General features: G+C 43.4%; 1 protein-coding gene across 1 annotated transcript in view; it reads right to left on the bottom strand.

The window, feature by feature from the left end:
* The window catches only part of CDH16 (cadherin 16), a 469,853-nt gene that overhangs the window by 360,467 nt on the left and 92,099 nt on the right, over nucleotides 1-17,287 (bottom strand). Inside the window, exons 6-7 of the mRNA XM_029610660.1 lie at nucleotides 15,571-15,729; nucleotides 4,572-4,768 (exon numbers count right to left, since the gene is read on the bottom strand). Of these exons, the coding sequence (XP_029466520.1) occupies nucleotides 4,572-4,768; nucleotides 15,571-15,729 (356 nt within the window). The remainder of the gene's footprint in view (nucleotides 1-4,571; nucleotides 4,769-15,570; nucleotides 15,730-17,287) is intronic.

The raw sequence follows: 17,287 nt of genomic DNA, 5'->3' as shown, positions 1-17,287 counted from the left end.
GGGAACAGACTCTGCATACCTTAGACTGTAAACGAGCTCTAGCTTTTTATCTAGACCGTACAGTTTCTCACAGGAAGAGCACTCAATTATTCGTCTCTTTCCATCCTAACAAGCTGGGACAACCTGTGGGTAAGCAGGCTCTTTCCTCCTGGTTGGCGGACTGCATTTCCTTTTGCTATGAGCAAGCTGGCATTCCTTTCCAAGACCGTGTCAAAGCACACTCTGTGAGGGCCATGGCGACTTCAGTAGCACACCTTCGATCGGTGCCGCTTCCTGACATCTGCAAAGCTGCAACCTGGAGTTCCCTCCATACCTTTGCAGCCCACTATTGTTTGGATAAAGCTGGAAGACAGGATTCCATCTTCAGCCAATCTGTCTTGCGTAACCTTTTTCCACACTGATGTACCAACACCCTTCCACCTTCCCGGTAGGGTGCGGATGCCCTTCACCAAATTCCACCCCAGTTGTTGTGCTTGTTGCACGCCGTTGGGTGCATTTGGTGCAAGTCAGGACATCCTCAGCTCGGTACTCACCCATTTGTGAGGACAACCATCCTGCTTGTCCTGTGAGAAAGCAAGTGTTGCTTACCTGATGTAACAGGTGTTCTCACAGGACAGCAGGATGTTAGTCCTCACGAAACCCGCCCACCACCCCGCGGTGTTGGGTTCGTTTATTTTATTTTTCGGCACTGCCTGTAGCTATAAAAACAAGACTGAAGGGAGACCCCTGCTGGCTGCAGGGTTAGTGCCGTGCTGGGCATGCCCAGTAGGGGCCAGTCAAAGTTCTGGAACTTTGACAGAAGTTTTCCGTGGTTGGGCTCCATCCTCGATGTCACCCATTTGTGAGGACTAACATCCTGCTGTCCTGTGAGAACACCTGTTACATCAGGTAAGCAACACTTGCTATTTCTGAAAGTAAAATGTGCGGCTTGGCTCCACATTTTACTTAGTGAATCGCGCGGGAATAACTAATAGGGCCATCAACATGCATTTGCATGTTGCGGGCGCTATTAGTTTCGGGGGGGTTGGACGCTTGTGTTTGACACGCTATTACCCCTTACAAATGCATGTTGATGGCCCTATTAGTTATTCCCGCGCGATTCACTAAGTAAAATGTGCAGCCAAGCTGCACATTTTACTTAGTGAATCGCCATGATATTAAGTCGGAGGGTGTACAGAAAAGCAGTAAAAACTGCTTTTCTATACACCCTCCGACTTAATATCATGGCGATATTAAGTCGGAGGTCTCAAAGTAAAAAATAATAAAAAAAAAATTAAAATTGGCCACGGGTCCGGTTTCCGAACCCGTGGCTGTCAGCGAGTTTGAGAACCGATGCCGGCAAAATTGAGCGTCGGCTGTCAAACTCACTGACAGCCGCCGCTCCTGTCAAAAAAGAGGCGCTAGGGATGCGCTAGTGTCCCTAGCGCCTCTTTTTACCGCGGGCCCTCATTTAAATACTGAATCGCACGCACAGGAGAGTGGCCTGTGCGCTCCTATCGGCCTGAATGATAGGTTCCATATTAGGTGCTACCACCCAAGAAAGAGATCTAGGCGTCATAGTGGATAACACATTGAAATCATCAGTTCAGTGTGCTGCGGCAGTCAAAAAAGCAAACAGAATGTTGGGAATTATTAGAAAGGGAATAGTGAATAAAACAAAAAATGTCATAATGCCTCTGTATCGCTCCATGATGTGACCGCACCATGAATACTGTGTACAATTCTGGTCGCCGCATCTCAAAAAAGATATAGTTGCGATGGAGAAGGTACAGAGAAGGGTGACCAAAATGATAAGGGAAATGTAACAGCTCCCCTATGAGGAAAGACTAAAGAGGTTAGGACTTTTCAGCTTGGAGAAGAGACGGCTGAGGGGGGATATGATAGAGGTGTTTAAAATCATGAGAGGTCTAGAATGGGTAGATGTGAATCGGTTATTTACTCTTTCAGATAATAGAAAGACTAGGGGGCACTCCATGAAGTTAGCATGTGGCACATTTAAAACTCAACGCACAATTAAACTCTGGAATTTGTTGCCAGAGGATGTGGTTAGTGCAGTTAGTATAGCTGTGTTTATAAAAGGATTGGATAAGTTCTTGAAGGAGAAGTCCATTACCTGCTATTAATTAAGTTGACTTAGAAAATAGCCACTGCAACAGGAACATGGAATAGACTTAGTTTTTGGGTACTTGCCAGGTTCTTATGGCCTGGATTTGCCACAATTGGAAACAGGATGCTGGGCTTGATGGACTCTTGGTCTGACCTAGTATGGCATGTTCTTATGTTCTCAGACTGAGTAATTCATTTCCATATTAATTTATTTATATAGAAGGAAATTAATAAGACTAAAATAGCTGCATAGTATAAAATTGAAACCAATTTGAGGTAAATATCACAAAGTTAAATGTTTGCATCTTTAGACAGGTTTGCAAAAACAGTATTTGAAGAGAGAGAGCTGTGGGTATGCAGACTCTCAGCAAATTATAACTGAATTTTTACCGTTGCCATCGAAATATGGAGACTACAAACACTTCTGCTTAGATTGCATGGCCAAGCTGAACTATCACCTGTCAGCTGTTTTACAAAGTAAAATAAATACCCCCTTCATTTTCAGGAACGCAGAACAGTTCCTAACAAGGAGAGAGTCTGGTTATAAAAGTTGTACATGGGATACATGTAACTCATCTGCAGCTCTCAGAATAACCCTGTCTGGAGATCCCCTTCTACATTAACCGGTCAATTGTTTATTATAGAGCTAATGTATATCTTGACTGGCTGTGGTTTTTCTTAGGTAGTTTTCTCAGCCCCCCGCCCCCATATGACTATATTCAACAACTATGCGGCGACGGTCACATGGGTGAAAGCTGTTGTGTGTGGAAAGTCTGCTGTACTGGGAATAAGAGGGAGGAGAAGCACTCCGTAAGCACAGTTTAAAAATAAGAAGGTTATTTTCAGCTGATGGGTTTTTTTTTTTTAATTATTTTCCATTCTTCACTCTTGAGGGATTCCCTTCGGAGTTCCAACAAGCAGACCGAGAGCAAGTCATTCTCCTTACATTAATAATTCAATTAAATTCAAGGTATCTGTTGTGGGTTTAAGATTACCAGGGCACAAAAGCTAACTTTAGATTAGGAAACTGAGAGGATGGAACAATCTTATGACTCATCGCAGTATGTTAGAGGAGCATTATTCTGTTTTCAGAGGCTCAAGTATAAGACAGTGGGATAAACTGAAACCACATAAGGCTATATTCATATTAATGGCAATAAGCACAACCTAAAAACCTGAAATCTAAAACAATTATAATTATATGGCAGAAGAAAGTGTACATATTACTTCTAATTAAAATCAGCTTAGTGCTATTAAAAAAAAGAAAATTCCCAAGCAGAATACAAAGGGGTCATTCACATGGTTTGTCCAGCTAAGTTCTTGACTAAGGGCCTCATTTTCTAAAGTATCGCCGAAACGGTGGGCGGGCCTGCACTAGCCGGCAGCGATCTCACCGTCGCGGTGCGATCGCTGCCGGTTTCGCACCCAATAGTGCCACCATAGGAGGTGTAGCTATTGGGTGCGAACTCGGACGCGAAAAGGGCCTTACCTTCTCGTCGTCCGCGGCGTCTTCACGGAGTTGGCCCCGGTGACGCCACGACTCCTCTTCCGGGGCCGACTCCGCCCCCATTTTGGTATCACACGCGATAAGGGACATTTCGCGTGCAAAACGTCCCTTATTGCGTGCAATCCGTTTAGAAATGAGGCCCTAAATGAGAGAAACTACAGGTTTTTAATTTCCTGCCACTGTGAACAATTCTGATTTATCTGGCTATCTGTTTAGCTGAAAATGTTCCAGATGTCTTCCAGGGCAGAGTTATGTTTATTAGATAAGTTATCCAGTTAATGCTGATGTTTTGGAGTCAGCCGGATAACTTCTCCGGCTAATTAAGGCCTGGATTTTCCATTCTCACAGAGAATGGTGAATTCCGGCTGTATCGGGGGGCACGGGCCTGCGAAAGCCAGCAGCGATCGCACCACCGCGCTGTTATCGCTGCCAGCTTTCACACCCAATAGCGTCACCGTGAAAGGTGGCACTATTGGACGCACTACTGGCGTCGATAACGTGGCTTACCTTATTGCCGCCAGCGAAGATACCGCCTCCTCCCCGCCCCGACTCCGCCCCGACTCCGCCCCTGCATGCTATCGCACGCGAAAAGTCCCTTTTCGCGTGCGATACAGATAGAAAAAAAACCCCTAATTCTAGTCATGTCAGAGAGCAGTCATAAAGTTAGCTGGATAAGTTTTTCCAACTAACAAGGAATTTTTGCAGCTATATGCAGCAGAGCACCTAAACAGCAGCGCTCTGTTGAATAACTGACAATTTATTTGGCAAACTTTCTGGATAAATTATCTGCTCGCCATGTTGCAAATATTGACCTCAAAGTGGCTTGATAAAATTTGCAATGCAGTAAACAACATTTTACATACATTGTAATCACTGCTACTAGCTATGGAAAAGATGTGCTGGCTGGACTGAAATCACAAACCCATGAGGGTCCTGTTACTGGAAAGCTGAAACCTACTCTTGAGATGATCTTTGGTAATGTATCTCTTAGGTTTTCTTGAATGAGGATGGGGCTTGGTGATGTCCAAGTATTTTCCACAACTTCAATTTCAACCTTGGCAAAGGTGTGGTATCCGAAAGGTTCTTCTCCCATATCTTTCACCTGAACAACCAGATTGTATTTGTAGACCTGGGCTGAGCATAGCAAAGAAACGCCTAAAAGTAAAATGCAAAAATTTGATGAGTTAGTTTCGGAAAACACAGATTCTGAATGGACCCTACTGTTGTCTAGCTTGGCAGACGTTTTATTTAGAGAAAGCTTGTGACCTCACTATGATTAGATCTGCACTATCCCTTCATTCAAAATAATCTCAATGGATTTTGCATTGCGATGTAAGCTCTTTCAAGAAGCAAATCATAATATATTTCCACTTCCTTTTCAATGGGCTAAATACAAAGAAGTAAATTTTAAGACCTGCGCACATATGCACGTTTGCCGACTCACGCATATGGACAGGGCAGTTTTAAAGCATACGATGCACATGTTTTAAAATCGGCTATTCATGCGTTCATGTGTGCACAATTTCATATCGATGTATGCAGATGCTGCCTCGCTCGCATAAGTGGGGGGGATTTTATTAGACATGCATGCCGATGCAATTACCTCTTTTCCCAGTTTGTTCCCAGTTCACCCCAATAAAGGAGAGAAATTCCTAACCAGCCTAGCTAACTCATTTCCCTTTTAATTAGTCCCGACCATTAAAATCTGGCTGACTACCCAATTTTATTTTATTTTACAACTTACATGCTGTGCTGTCCATAGCATAAGTAAAGTAACTCAGTAGGTGACCCCGGCATGCACTTGTGCGCGTAAATACATGTACACTGAATTCATGCTTCAGACTCACCTGCCCATGTCCCACCCATGCCCTGTCCCACCCATACCATGCCCCCGCCCTGCCTCTTTTTCAGAAAAAAGTTTTGTGTGCATAATGGGAGATACACGTTTTGTCACGGGCCTTTTAAAATCCGCATGGCACGCGCAGGTCCGAGACACACCCATATTTTCCGGTTTTGGTGCGCATAAGGCTATTAAAATCAACCAGAAAATGAGTAAATTTATTTTATTTATTTATTTAAAAATTCTTATATACCGTCTATACAAATTGTGGTGGATCTAAGCAGTTTACAAATTGATTAAAACATACATAATAATTTAAAACATCATAGTAGGTGAAATAACAGTAATTAAAACATCACATAGGACAACTTAGCAATACATGGGAACAAACAGAGCAGTAAGTTGAAGTAATAAATAATAAGTAAGAGTTGTTTAGCTAAGTATATGCAAGGGTGCATAGATGAGTTTTGAATGCTTTTTTGAAGTCTTTGGAATTTGCAATAAGATGGATATGATTTGGGAGAGAGAGAATTCCATAAAGTAGGACCGGCCACAGAAAGGCGCATCTGAGGGTCAGGTCTAATCTGGCTGGTTTTATGGTGAGGACCTCGAGTATACATTTATCTAACGATCTTAATTGGTGAGGTGGACGGTATAATCTTAGTACAGCACATAACCGGATGAAGGAAGGGTTGTATATTAAATTGTGAATTATGGAAAGAACCTTGTATTGTATACGGTATTGTAAAGGGAGCCAATGGAGAGACACCTTCTAACAATACCTGAGTATAAGAACGTAATAATGATCATATCACCGTATATCAAAATTTCTGGCAACAAAATTGTCTGCTGTCAAATTTATTCTTCCATTTTAGCATTCCTAGGCTGTGGGGTAGATGAGTCCCCTTGGGTCAGACCAAGGGTCCATCAAGCCCAGCATCCTGTTTCCAGCAGTGGCAAATCCAGGCTACAAGTACCTGGCAAATAACCAAACTCTAAGTAGATCCCATGCTACTGATGCCAGTAATAACAGTGGCTATTCCCTAAGTCAACTTGATTAATAGCAGTTAATGAACCTCTCCTCCAAGAACTTATCCAAACCTTTTTTAAACCCAGCTACACTAACTGCATTAATCACATCCTCTGGCAACAAATTCCAGATCTTAATTGTGCATTGAGGGGCGGATTTTCAGAGCCCTGCTTGCGTAAATCCGCCCAAAACCGGGCGGATTTACGCGAGCAGGGCCCTGCGCGCCGGGAAGCCTATTTTACATAGGCCTCCCGGCGCGCGCAGAGCCCCGGGACTCGCGTAAGTCCCGGGGTTCTCGGAGGGGGGCGTGTCGGGGGGCGGGCCCGGTCGTCGCGGCGTTTCGGGGGCGTGTCAGCAGCGTTTTGGGGGCGGGTACGGGGGCGTGGCTACGGCCCGGGGGCGTGGCTGCGCCCTCCGTACCCGCCCCCAGGTCGCGGCCCGGCGCGCAGGAGGCCCGCTGGCGCGCGGGGATTTACGCCTCCCTCTGGGAGGCATAAATCCCCCGACAAAGGTAAGGGGGGGGTTTAGACAGGGCCGGGCGGGTGGGTTAGGTAGGGGAAGGGAGGGGAAGGTGAGGGGAGGGCAAAGGAAAGTTCCCTCCAAGGCCGCTCCGATTTCGGAGCGGCCTTGGAGGGAACGGGGTAGGCTGCGCGGCTCGGCGCGCGCCGGCTATACAAAATTCATAGCCTTGCGCGCGCCGATCCAGGATTTTAGTGGATACGCGCGGCTCCGCGCGTATCTACTAAAATCCAGCGTACTTTTGTTTGCGCCTGGAGCGCAAACAAAAGTAGGCTATTCGCGCGCCTTTTAAAATCCGCCCCTGAGTGAAAAAGAATTTTCTCCAATTAGTCTGAAATGTGCTACTTGCTAACTTCATGGGGTGTCCCCTAGTCCTTCTATTATTCGAAAAAGTAAATAACTGATTCACATTTACCCATTCTAGACCTTTAGACACTGGTATATGTGTCTAAAGGAAGTTGCCATGGATGTATCTGTGGATGTATTTTAAAAGACTTTCAATATGTACCTGGAGGACAAAAAGATTAGGGTGTAGGATGATCTGTTTAGATTTTAGGTGCTGATTCAAGTAGATGCTATTTGGCAGGTAATAAAGGCCATATTTTCTCTGGGGGACTAAAGGGTTTGTGCCAAAGTGTTTTCCGTTGACTTAATTCTCTCATGGTGATCCAGGCTATCAAAGAAACAACTGAAAAGGATTGACCACAATGAACATTTTGCTATCTTTCAGGCTAACCTATTATCTGATATCTGGAGGCCCCTATTCACTACTTTCCAGTCCAACCCCTACACATTCAGACCCCCTTACCCCCAGTAGTCTCTGACCTCTCCCCAGCCTGAGTTGAGCTCACTCTTAACCTCCTATCCAGCCCAACCTCAGAATTCTCATTCCCCTTTTTCCTAGCCCACCCCAGTACAATCTTATTCCCCCCAGCCCAGAACTCTCTTTCCTACCTGTCCAGCCCACCCAAGCACACTCTGATTCTCCCCATCTCGAACCCAGAACTCTCTTCCTCGCCTCAGCAGCCTGCTCAGCATAATATGACCCCTCCTCCCCAGCATACTCTGAGCCCCTCCACTGAACACTTTGAATTTCCCATCGCCCAAACTTCCCAGCCTGAATCAAGCATTCTCGTTCCCCATCTCCTAGAGCTGACCTGATTCAAATAATATTTCCCTCGCCTACAAATTTGCCTGCTTCTATCTGATTCTGCCACTGGGCTGGGGAGTGGGGAAGGAATGTGCTGTGGTCAGGCAGGGGAAGAGGGGAGTGAATAGGGACCTCCAGTAAATTTCACCATGTAGCAGCTAATCTTAAAATAAATCCCTTCACTGAAGAACACTGTAAATGAAAAAGTTTGTAATATTTCATGACACAAAAAATAAGCCTGATGTACAAAACAGCACAAACTTGCACAGAGGCCACATTGCATACCGAAAGGACTAATAACGCGCATTATTTCCCCTTTTTAACAATGATGCAAAATTATATAAAACAGCTGATTAACAATGAGCACCTAATAAATCTATACATGTCTATAATTTTTTCTATACCACCTTATCAGATAGTCTAAGTGGTTTACAAGGTAGAACATTCGGTAATACAGTAAAATATAAAAAGGGTAAAATTAGCATAGGCGAACAACAACTTGAAAATATTCAAATTACATATAGTGGAAAAGAAACTACCCTTTGCCATTTGCTCCTTGCTCCTCTCTCCCTCTACCCTTCCACTCTGATCCCCAATCCTCTTTCCCTTTCTCTAGATAAGAACATAAGAAAATGCCATACTGGGTCAGACCAAGGGTCCATCAAGCCCAGCATCCTGTTTCCAACAGTGGCCAATCCAGGCCATAAGAACCTGGCAAGTACCCAAAAACTAAGTCTATTCCATGTAACCATTGCTAATGGCAGTGGCTATTCTCTAAGTGAACTTAATAGCAGGTAATGGACTTCTCCTCCAAGAACTTATCCAATCCTTTTTTAAACACAGCTATACTAACTGCACGAACCACATTCTCTGGCAACAAATTCCAGAGTTTAATTGTGCGTTGAGTAAAAAAGAACTTTCTCCGATTAGTTTTAAATGTGCCCCATGCTAACTTCATGGAGTGTCCCCTAGTCTTTCTACTATCCGAAAGAGTAAATAACCGATTCACATCTACCCGTTCTAGACCTCTCATGATTTTAAACACCTCTATCATATACCCCCTCAGTCGTCTCTTCTCCAAGCTGAAAAGTCCTAACCTCTTTAGTCTTTCCTCATAGGGGAGTTGTTCCATTCCCCTTATCATTTTGGTAGCCCTTCTCTGTACCTTCTCCATCGCAATTATATCTTTTTTGAGATGCGGCGACCAGAATTGTACACAGTATTCAAGGTGTGGTCTCACCATGGAGCAATACAGAGGCATTATGACATTTTCCGTTTTATTCATCATTCCTTTTCTAATAATTCCCAACATTCTGTTTGCTTTTTTGACTGCCGCAGCACACTGAACCGACGATTTCAATGTGTTATCCACTTTGACACCTAGATCTCTTTCTTGGGTTGTAGCACCTAATATGGAACCCAACATCGTGTAATTATAGCATGGGTTATTTTTCCCTATATGCATCACCTTGCACTTATCCACATTAAATTTCATCTGCCATTTGGATGCCCAATTTTCCAGTCTCACAAGGTCTTCCTGCAATTTATCACAATCTGCTTGTGATTTAACTACTCTGAACAATTTTGTGTCATCTGCAAATTTGATTATCTCACTCGTCGTATTTCTTTCCAGATCATTTATAAATATATTGAACAGTAAGGGTCCCAATACAGATCCCTGAGGCACTCCACTGTCCACTCCCTTCCACTGAGAAAATTGCCCATTTAATCCTACTCTCTGTTTCCTGTCTTTTAGCCAGTTTGCAATCCACGAAAGGACATCGCCACCTATCCCATGACTTTTTACTTTTCCTAGAAGCCTCTCATGAGGAACTTTGTCAAACGCCTTCTGAAAATCCAAGTATGCTATATCTACCGGTTCACCTTTATCCACATGTTTATTAACTCCTTCAAAAAAGTGAAGCAGATTTGTGAGGCAAGACTTGCCCTGGGTAAAGCCATGCTGACTTTGTTGCATTAAACCATGTCTTTCTATATGTTCTGTGATTTTGATGTTTAGAACACTTTCCACTATTTTTCCTGGCACTGAAGTCAGGCTAACCGGTCTGTAGTTTCCCGGATCGCCCCTGGAGCCCTTTTTAAATATTGGGGTTACATTTGCTATCCTCCAGTCTTCAGGTACAATGGATGATTTTAATGATAAGTTGCACATTTTTACTAATAGGTCTGAAATTTCATTTTTTAGTTCCTTCAGAACTCTGGGGTGTATACCATCCGGTCCAGGTGATTTACTACTCTTCAGTTTGTCAATCAGGCCTACCACATCTTCTAGGTTCACCGTGATTTGATTCAGTCCATCTGAATCATTACCCATGAAAACCTTCTCCATTACGGGTACCTCCCCAACATCCTCTTCAGTAAACACCGAAGCAAAGAAATCATTTAATCTTTCCGCGATGGCCTTATCTTCTCTAAGTGCCCCTTTAACCCCTCGATCATCTAACGGTCCAACTGACTCCCTCACAGGCTTTCTGCTTCGGATATATTTAAAAAAGTTTTTACTGTGAGTTTTTGCCTCTACAGCCAACTTCTTTTCAAATTCTCTCTTAGCCTGTCTTATCAATGTCTTACATTTAACTTGCCAATGTTTATGCTTTATCCTATTTTCTTCTGTTGGATCCTTCTTCCAATTTTTGAATGAAGATCTTTTGGCTAAAATAGCTTCTTTCACCTCCCCTTTTAACCATGCCGGTAATCGTTTTGCCTTCTTTCCACCTTTCTTAATGTGTGGAATACATCTGGACTGTGCTTCTAGAATGGTATTTTTTAACAATGACCACGCCTCTTGGACATTTTATACTTTTGTAGCTGCTCCTTTCAGTTTTTTTCTAACAATTTTTCTCATTTTATCAAAGTTTCCCTTTTGAAAGTTTAGCACGAGAGCCTTGGATTTGCACACTGTTCCTTTTCCAGTCATTAAATCAAATTTGATCATATTATGATCACTATTGCCAAGCGGCCCCACCACCGTTACCTCTCTCACCAAGTCCTGTGCTCCACTGAGAATTAGATCTAAAATTGCTCCCTCTCTCGTCGGTTCCTGAACCAATTGCTCCATAAAGCTATCATTTATTTCATCCAGGAACGTTATCTCTCTAGCGTGACCCGATGATACATTTACCCAGTCTATATTGGGGTAATTGAAGTCTCCCATTATTACTGCACTACCAATTTGGTTAGCTTCCCTAATTTCTCTTAGCATTTCACTGTCCATCTCACCATCTTGACCAGGTGGACGGTAGTATACCCCTATCACTGTAGTCTTCCCTGATACACAAGGGATTTCAACCCATAAAGATTCAATTTTGTATTTAGTCTCATGCAGGATGTTTATCCTGTTGGACTCTATGCCATCCCGGACATAAAGCGCCACACCTCCTCCCGACTGCTCCTCTCTGTCATAGCGGGAGAACAGTACTCATCCTGACTGCTCCTCTCTATCATAGCAGGAGAACAGTACTCATCCTGACTTTTCATCTGCTGCCATCCCACCCTTACGTTTCAGTCATTTTCCACACACACACCCCCCCCCCCCCCAAGGGCTCTGTGCCCTATGCAGCTGCCCCTCCTCGCCCACCTCTAGTTACAGCCCTAGCTGTTCTTAAAACCTCAGGAAACACTGCAGGAACTCAGTTCTCCAAAGATGTTTTATTTTGTACTGTAGCAGATCCTGAGACTCAATTCACTCATCAAAACCATATTGAACCATTTTACCATAGTAAAATTGATAGTATAATAAGTGAAATTAAGGTTTAAAAATATTCTGTTTCATGTAATCTCTTACCCTTATAAGCATATTATTTAATCATGTTATCCAATATTTTCTGTAGCTGTTAAAGTCATTTGGCCTTGATATTTCTTTAGTCTATTATCATATGCTCTACCACTGAATTCTTTTTTAAATGAAATTCACCAAGGTCTTAGTACAGAACAACTAATGGAACACAGCATTGTTGGTTATACAGCATTGTGACTTCAATGACAAAAAGGCAATTCTGTTTCTCAAGGACAGTAATTCCTTAACTGCCTTTCAAGATTATATATATTATATATATATTATATACTTAGATATATTTTATATACTTCTTATATATAAAATATTATATTTCTTTATTTATTTCCAGTTAAACTATTATCACTTTATTTAGTATTATGTTAAATTGTCAACCAGTTATACTGTTCAATATGTTCTACGGTTCCATGTAAAGCTCCGCTCTCTGTTGAGCAGTTCTTCGTTTTATGTAAACCGGAGTGATTTGTAGTCCCTACAAGAACTTCGGTATATAAAAATTAAAAATAAATAAATAAATAAGATGTCAGTATTTATCAATTGGAAAAAAAACCTTCCACCACAAAACAAATCATTAACATAATTCTTTGCTAATGAACAGCAACATATTTCTCAATCCCTTGACTACAAAGTCTTGAGACGTATCAGTCTGTAATCATCTCAAATTGTAATTGATATGAAACAGAAGGGTTTGGTTTTCTCTTATTGAAAGTTATATCATGATATGTCTTAACCATGAAAAACACAGATCATAGCTTTATGGTGGCCTTTGTGGATTAAGTGTCATCAAGGCAAGCTAAACTGATGGCCTGGTTAATCCCTAAAGCCAATGTCATCCTCGTAGGCTAGATTAAACTCAACTGTCAATATTCAGTGCCAATTAGTCAAATAAGTTTCAATTTATCCAGCTAAGTGGTGATGTATGAATATACGACTGGTTTCAGCAGTGGCACTTATCTGGAACGCTATATATCTGGCTAAGTGGTGGGCAGGATGGAGGTCATAACTGGGAGGAGCTACTTATCCATCTAATTTAGGGCCTGATTTATCAAGGTATTTTCCCATAGACAGAGAATGGGAGAAGAGCCTTAGGGATAGATTTTTAAACCTACAAGCGTGTATCCATGTGCGCGCGCTTCCCGGCACGCACACATGGATGCGCCAATTTTATAACATGCATGCGCATATTATAAAATCCGGGAGCTGCGCACACATGCACACCAGATTTTATAATCCGCGCATGCATTTGCAGGCGGTGCACACAAGGGGGGGGTACTTATGCAATTTTCACACAGCAACGCATCCCAGCTGTCCCCAGTTCCCTACCCCCCATCTAACCTCCCTTCCCCTTCCCCTCTCCTCCTCATCCCCTAAATCTAACCTACCTTCCTTTTTTTATTTTTTAAATTGCTGCTCCTCCAGAGCAGAAGCAACTTGCGTGCACTGGCTGACTGCTGGCGCGCACTTCCCCGGCACAGAGGCAAATGGCCACTGTACCGGCCACCTCCAGCCCTGCCCCTCCCCTCCCTCTGGACCGCCCCCTTTACAAGCCCCAGCACTTAATCGCGTACCGGGGTTTACACATGGCCGAGACCATTTGAAAATGGGCCCAGTATGCATAAGACCCAGCCACATGCGTAAACCCTGGGATTTACGGGCGCCGGGGTTTAAAAATTTACCCGTTATGAATCAGGCAGATATTGCCACTTATCTGGCTAACCTGAGCAGGTCTAAAGTTAGCTAGATAAATGTATCTGGCTATCTCAAAGGTTAGCCGGATATGTTTATCTTGCTAACTTATCTGGCTGGCTAGGCTTTGCATATAGACTTCTAAATTTACTTAATTAAAACTGTATTAATGATGAATAGATCTAATCTAGCTCAGTAAACTTATAAATTGGCTGATGTGATGTTGGAATCAACCTCTTATTTCTAGTGATGGAAACAAGCCTCCTTTCCAGTGATGAATTCTTTTCAGTTGAAACATTTCTTGATGAGCACATTTTTCTAGGTATATCAATGTATTACAGTGGTGATTTGCTGGTGAGTCACCAACCCAGAATTTTTATGAATCTGCATCCTTTTCCCTATTGGGAAAAAGTGGAAAGTGGAGACTACCATTGGACTTGATCCAGTACTTTTTTATTTAGACCATTTATTGACCACCTTGCAGTAACACAATTTTACATTTGAAGGTTAGTACCCCTTAATCTCTTAATTCACTCTCTTTTGCACTGGTCCATTTTAAGTTCAGTTCCTGTAAGAGGTTACTCTCGCACAAATTTTCTTTGGTTGTGTTATGTGGTAATGATGACATCAGTCTTAAACATACTGCAGTAGTAGCAGGAATAAGATCAAGTATGATAATGTCTACCAATTTTGATTTCAATATATTTGACAAAGATACCAGTTATCGCCATTTCCTGAAGACATAAGCATGTCTAATGAAGACAGTCATCTAGCAACAGAATTAGCTATGAATATTGTAATGCCAGCGAGAATATCAAACATAATCAGGCACTAAGGGGTAGATTTTCATACCGCGCAATTTGGCGTACTTTTGCTGGCGCATCAGGCGCTAGCAAAATCCTGGATCGGCGCTAAAATCCTGGATCGGCGCGCGCAAGGCTATCAATTCCGTATAGCCGGCGCGCGCCGAGCCGCGCAGCCTACCCCCGTTCCCTCCGAGGCCGCTCCGAAATCGGAGCGGCCTCGGAGGAAACTTTCTTTTGCCCTCCCCTCACCTTCCCCTCCCTTCCCCTACCTAACCCACCCGCCCGGCCCTGTCTAAACCCCCCCTTACCTTTGTCGGGGGATTTACGCCTCCCGGAGGGAGACGTAAATCCCCGCGCGCCAGCGGGCCGCTAGCGCGCCGGGACGCGACCTGGGGGCGGGTCCGGAGGGTGCGGCCACGCCCCGGACCGCCCCGGGGCCGTAGCCACGCCCCCGGGCCCGCCCCCGGAACGCTCCCGACACGCCCCGAAAATGCCGCGCGGTTCGGGCCCGCCCCCGACACGCCCCCCTCAGAAAAACCCCGGGACTTACGCGAGTCCTGGGGCTCTGCGCGCGCCGGTAGGCCTATGTAAAATAGGCTCACCGGCGCGCAGGGCCCTGCTCGCCTAAATCCGCCCGGATTTGGGCGGATTTAGGCGAGCAGGGCTCTTAAAATCCGCCCCTAAGTGTAGGATCAGTTCCAACCTATGGAATTCACTGCCAATTAACATCAGACTAGAACCTAATCTGCTAGCTTTCTGAAAACTATTAAAAATCATGGCTCTCTGAAGCAGCTTTTGATCCAATATGGCCAAACTCTCAAGCTGCACTCCATGGTCTTTGGAATCACACATAGAAATTTTCTTATCTTTATCCCTACTGAAAGAACTGTTCGAAAAGCAGTAGAACCATTTTAATCTCTCTAAAATTGCATCCCTGCATTTTCTGTTATTAATTTTTTTAAGCTTACTCTACTTTACTCCTATGTACCTTCCCAATATATTTTCAGATCATATTTATTTTGGTGTAGATTCTGATGAAGATGCTTATAGCAAAATGTTTTGAGCTCTCTTTTTGGAAAAAAGCGTGAAACAAAAAAACGATAATTTCTTACCTTCTGTAGTTAAAGAAAGGCCACCCGTTTTTGCATCTATCTGGAACATATTTTCAGAGGGCTCTTTTGGAGCTTGACTGAAGATTTGATAGCGTAAATCACCATTTGTGGTAGATGGATCATCCAAGTCCGTGGCATTAACATGCATGAAAGATTTTCCTATTTTAAACAGTCACAATATAAGTATTGTTGGCAAGAGAGCAGTACAAATAAAATTATTCCCACATGAAAGATGCTCCCATAATAACATTTATAACCCTACCAAATTGAATGAACTGAATTATGTTATATTAGTAGCTATTTTAAGAGCACTTTTAAGTCGAGGACAGTAACAAAGGGGAAAGGTTTCACTGGCCCATGTTACTGCAAAGTAAGTGAGTACTTTATGCTGGTGGGCCTTGCAACTAATCTTCAAAGGGAAACTACCCGAGTTGTCTACCTACATGGTACATGGGTACTAAACGTATGCAGCTACATCTGCACCATCTATTTCTACAGGCAATGGAACAGGGGCAAAACAAAGTGCTGAGATTTGAAAATTCAATTTGACATGGGTTGTGTGCTCCCTAGACCTAATCATGCCTCTGGGAATGCCTTTTTATGAATCCAGCTAAAAGTATGGGTCTTGTGAACTTGGTGCATACTTTCAGCCAGGCCAAATCCCTTTGGAAATGCTCCTCCTCATTTCTTTTTTGTGACCTTATTGGCTTCTTAGATTGTATTTTTCATCCGCATCCCTCTGGTAGGTCAGTAGTTGAAACAAATAGAATTTTTAAAACTTCTACAGAATGAGACATCTCAAAAACAGGATGTGCAAATGTTGATTACATGTTGGAAGCTTCCTACTTGCTGGTGAAAGGAAACATTTGATCAGTCCTTTGTGGCACTATGGGGTAAGTTTTCAGTAGGGTGCCTAACCGGCATTCTATTTGCCTACTATTTAGTTTGCACATAACCAGACCAGAAGTATCTATATATGTACAGTAACCCACTCTTGGTTTTGGGCCACTTAATCGAAAGGTCACAGCAAAGGCCCGGATCCACAAAAACACTTAAACATGAAATTCAGCCCTAGGGGCTGAAGTTCTCCGGCAGGGAGGAGGCCTGAGCCTCTGAGATCCTAGGTGCTGTGGTGGGGCAACCAGGCCACACAATGTCTCTCACATATATCTCAATACTCATGAGTGGGGGTCTGATGGTCATAAGGCACACTTAAAATAAAAGGCTCAAAATCCAAAAGTGGCATTCAAATAATAAAAGGATTTACGTAAATGGCACTCCTATTGGGTCTGGCCACTAGATGCCACTATCCCTGTCCTTAGAACACACTTAGAAAGGGAGACATCCATACCCTTCAGATCCTCCTACCTGGAAGTTCTGATTGGATGACTCAGTGCTATTTAGCCCAGCCATTTTAACTCTCTGGGTGGGGGTTCAGTTAGAGAGAGCTGCAGAGTGAGAAGAAAATTATTCCTTACCTGCTAATTTTCGTTCCTGTAATACCATGGATCATTCCAGACGGTGGGTTATGTTCCATGTCCAGCAGATGGAGTCAGAACACAAAATTCCCAGGGGAGGACCCATGTAACCACGCCTCCCCTATAACAGCTCTCAGTAACTAGACTAACAAAGCCCAAAAGAGAGAGACTAAAAACAGAGGGATCAAGTAATCAAAGAAGGAATTGAAATAACCGCTGTCCAAATAAACAGCAACTAA

This window comes from Rhinatrema bivittatum, chromosome 7, assembly GCF_901001135.1.
Source record: "Rhinatrema bivittatum chromosome 7, aRhiBiv1.1, whole genome shotgun sequence".
Taxonomy (NCBI): domain Eukaryota; kingdom Metazoa; phylum Chordata; class Amphibia; order Gymnophiona; family Rhinatrematidae; genus Rhinatrema; species Rhinatrema bivittatum.
This window is presented reverse-complemented; position numbering and strand designations above follow the sequence as displayed.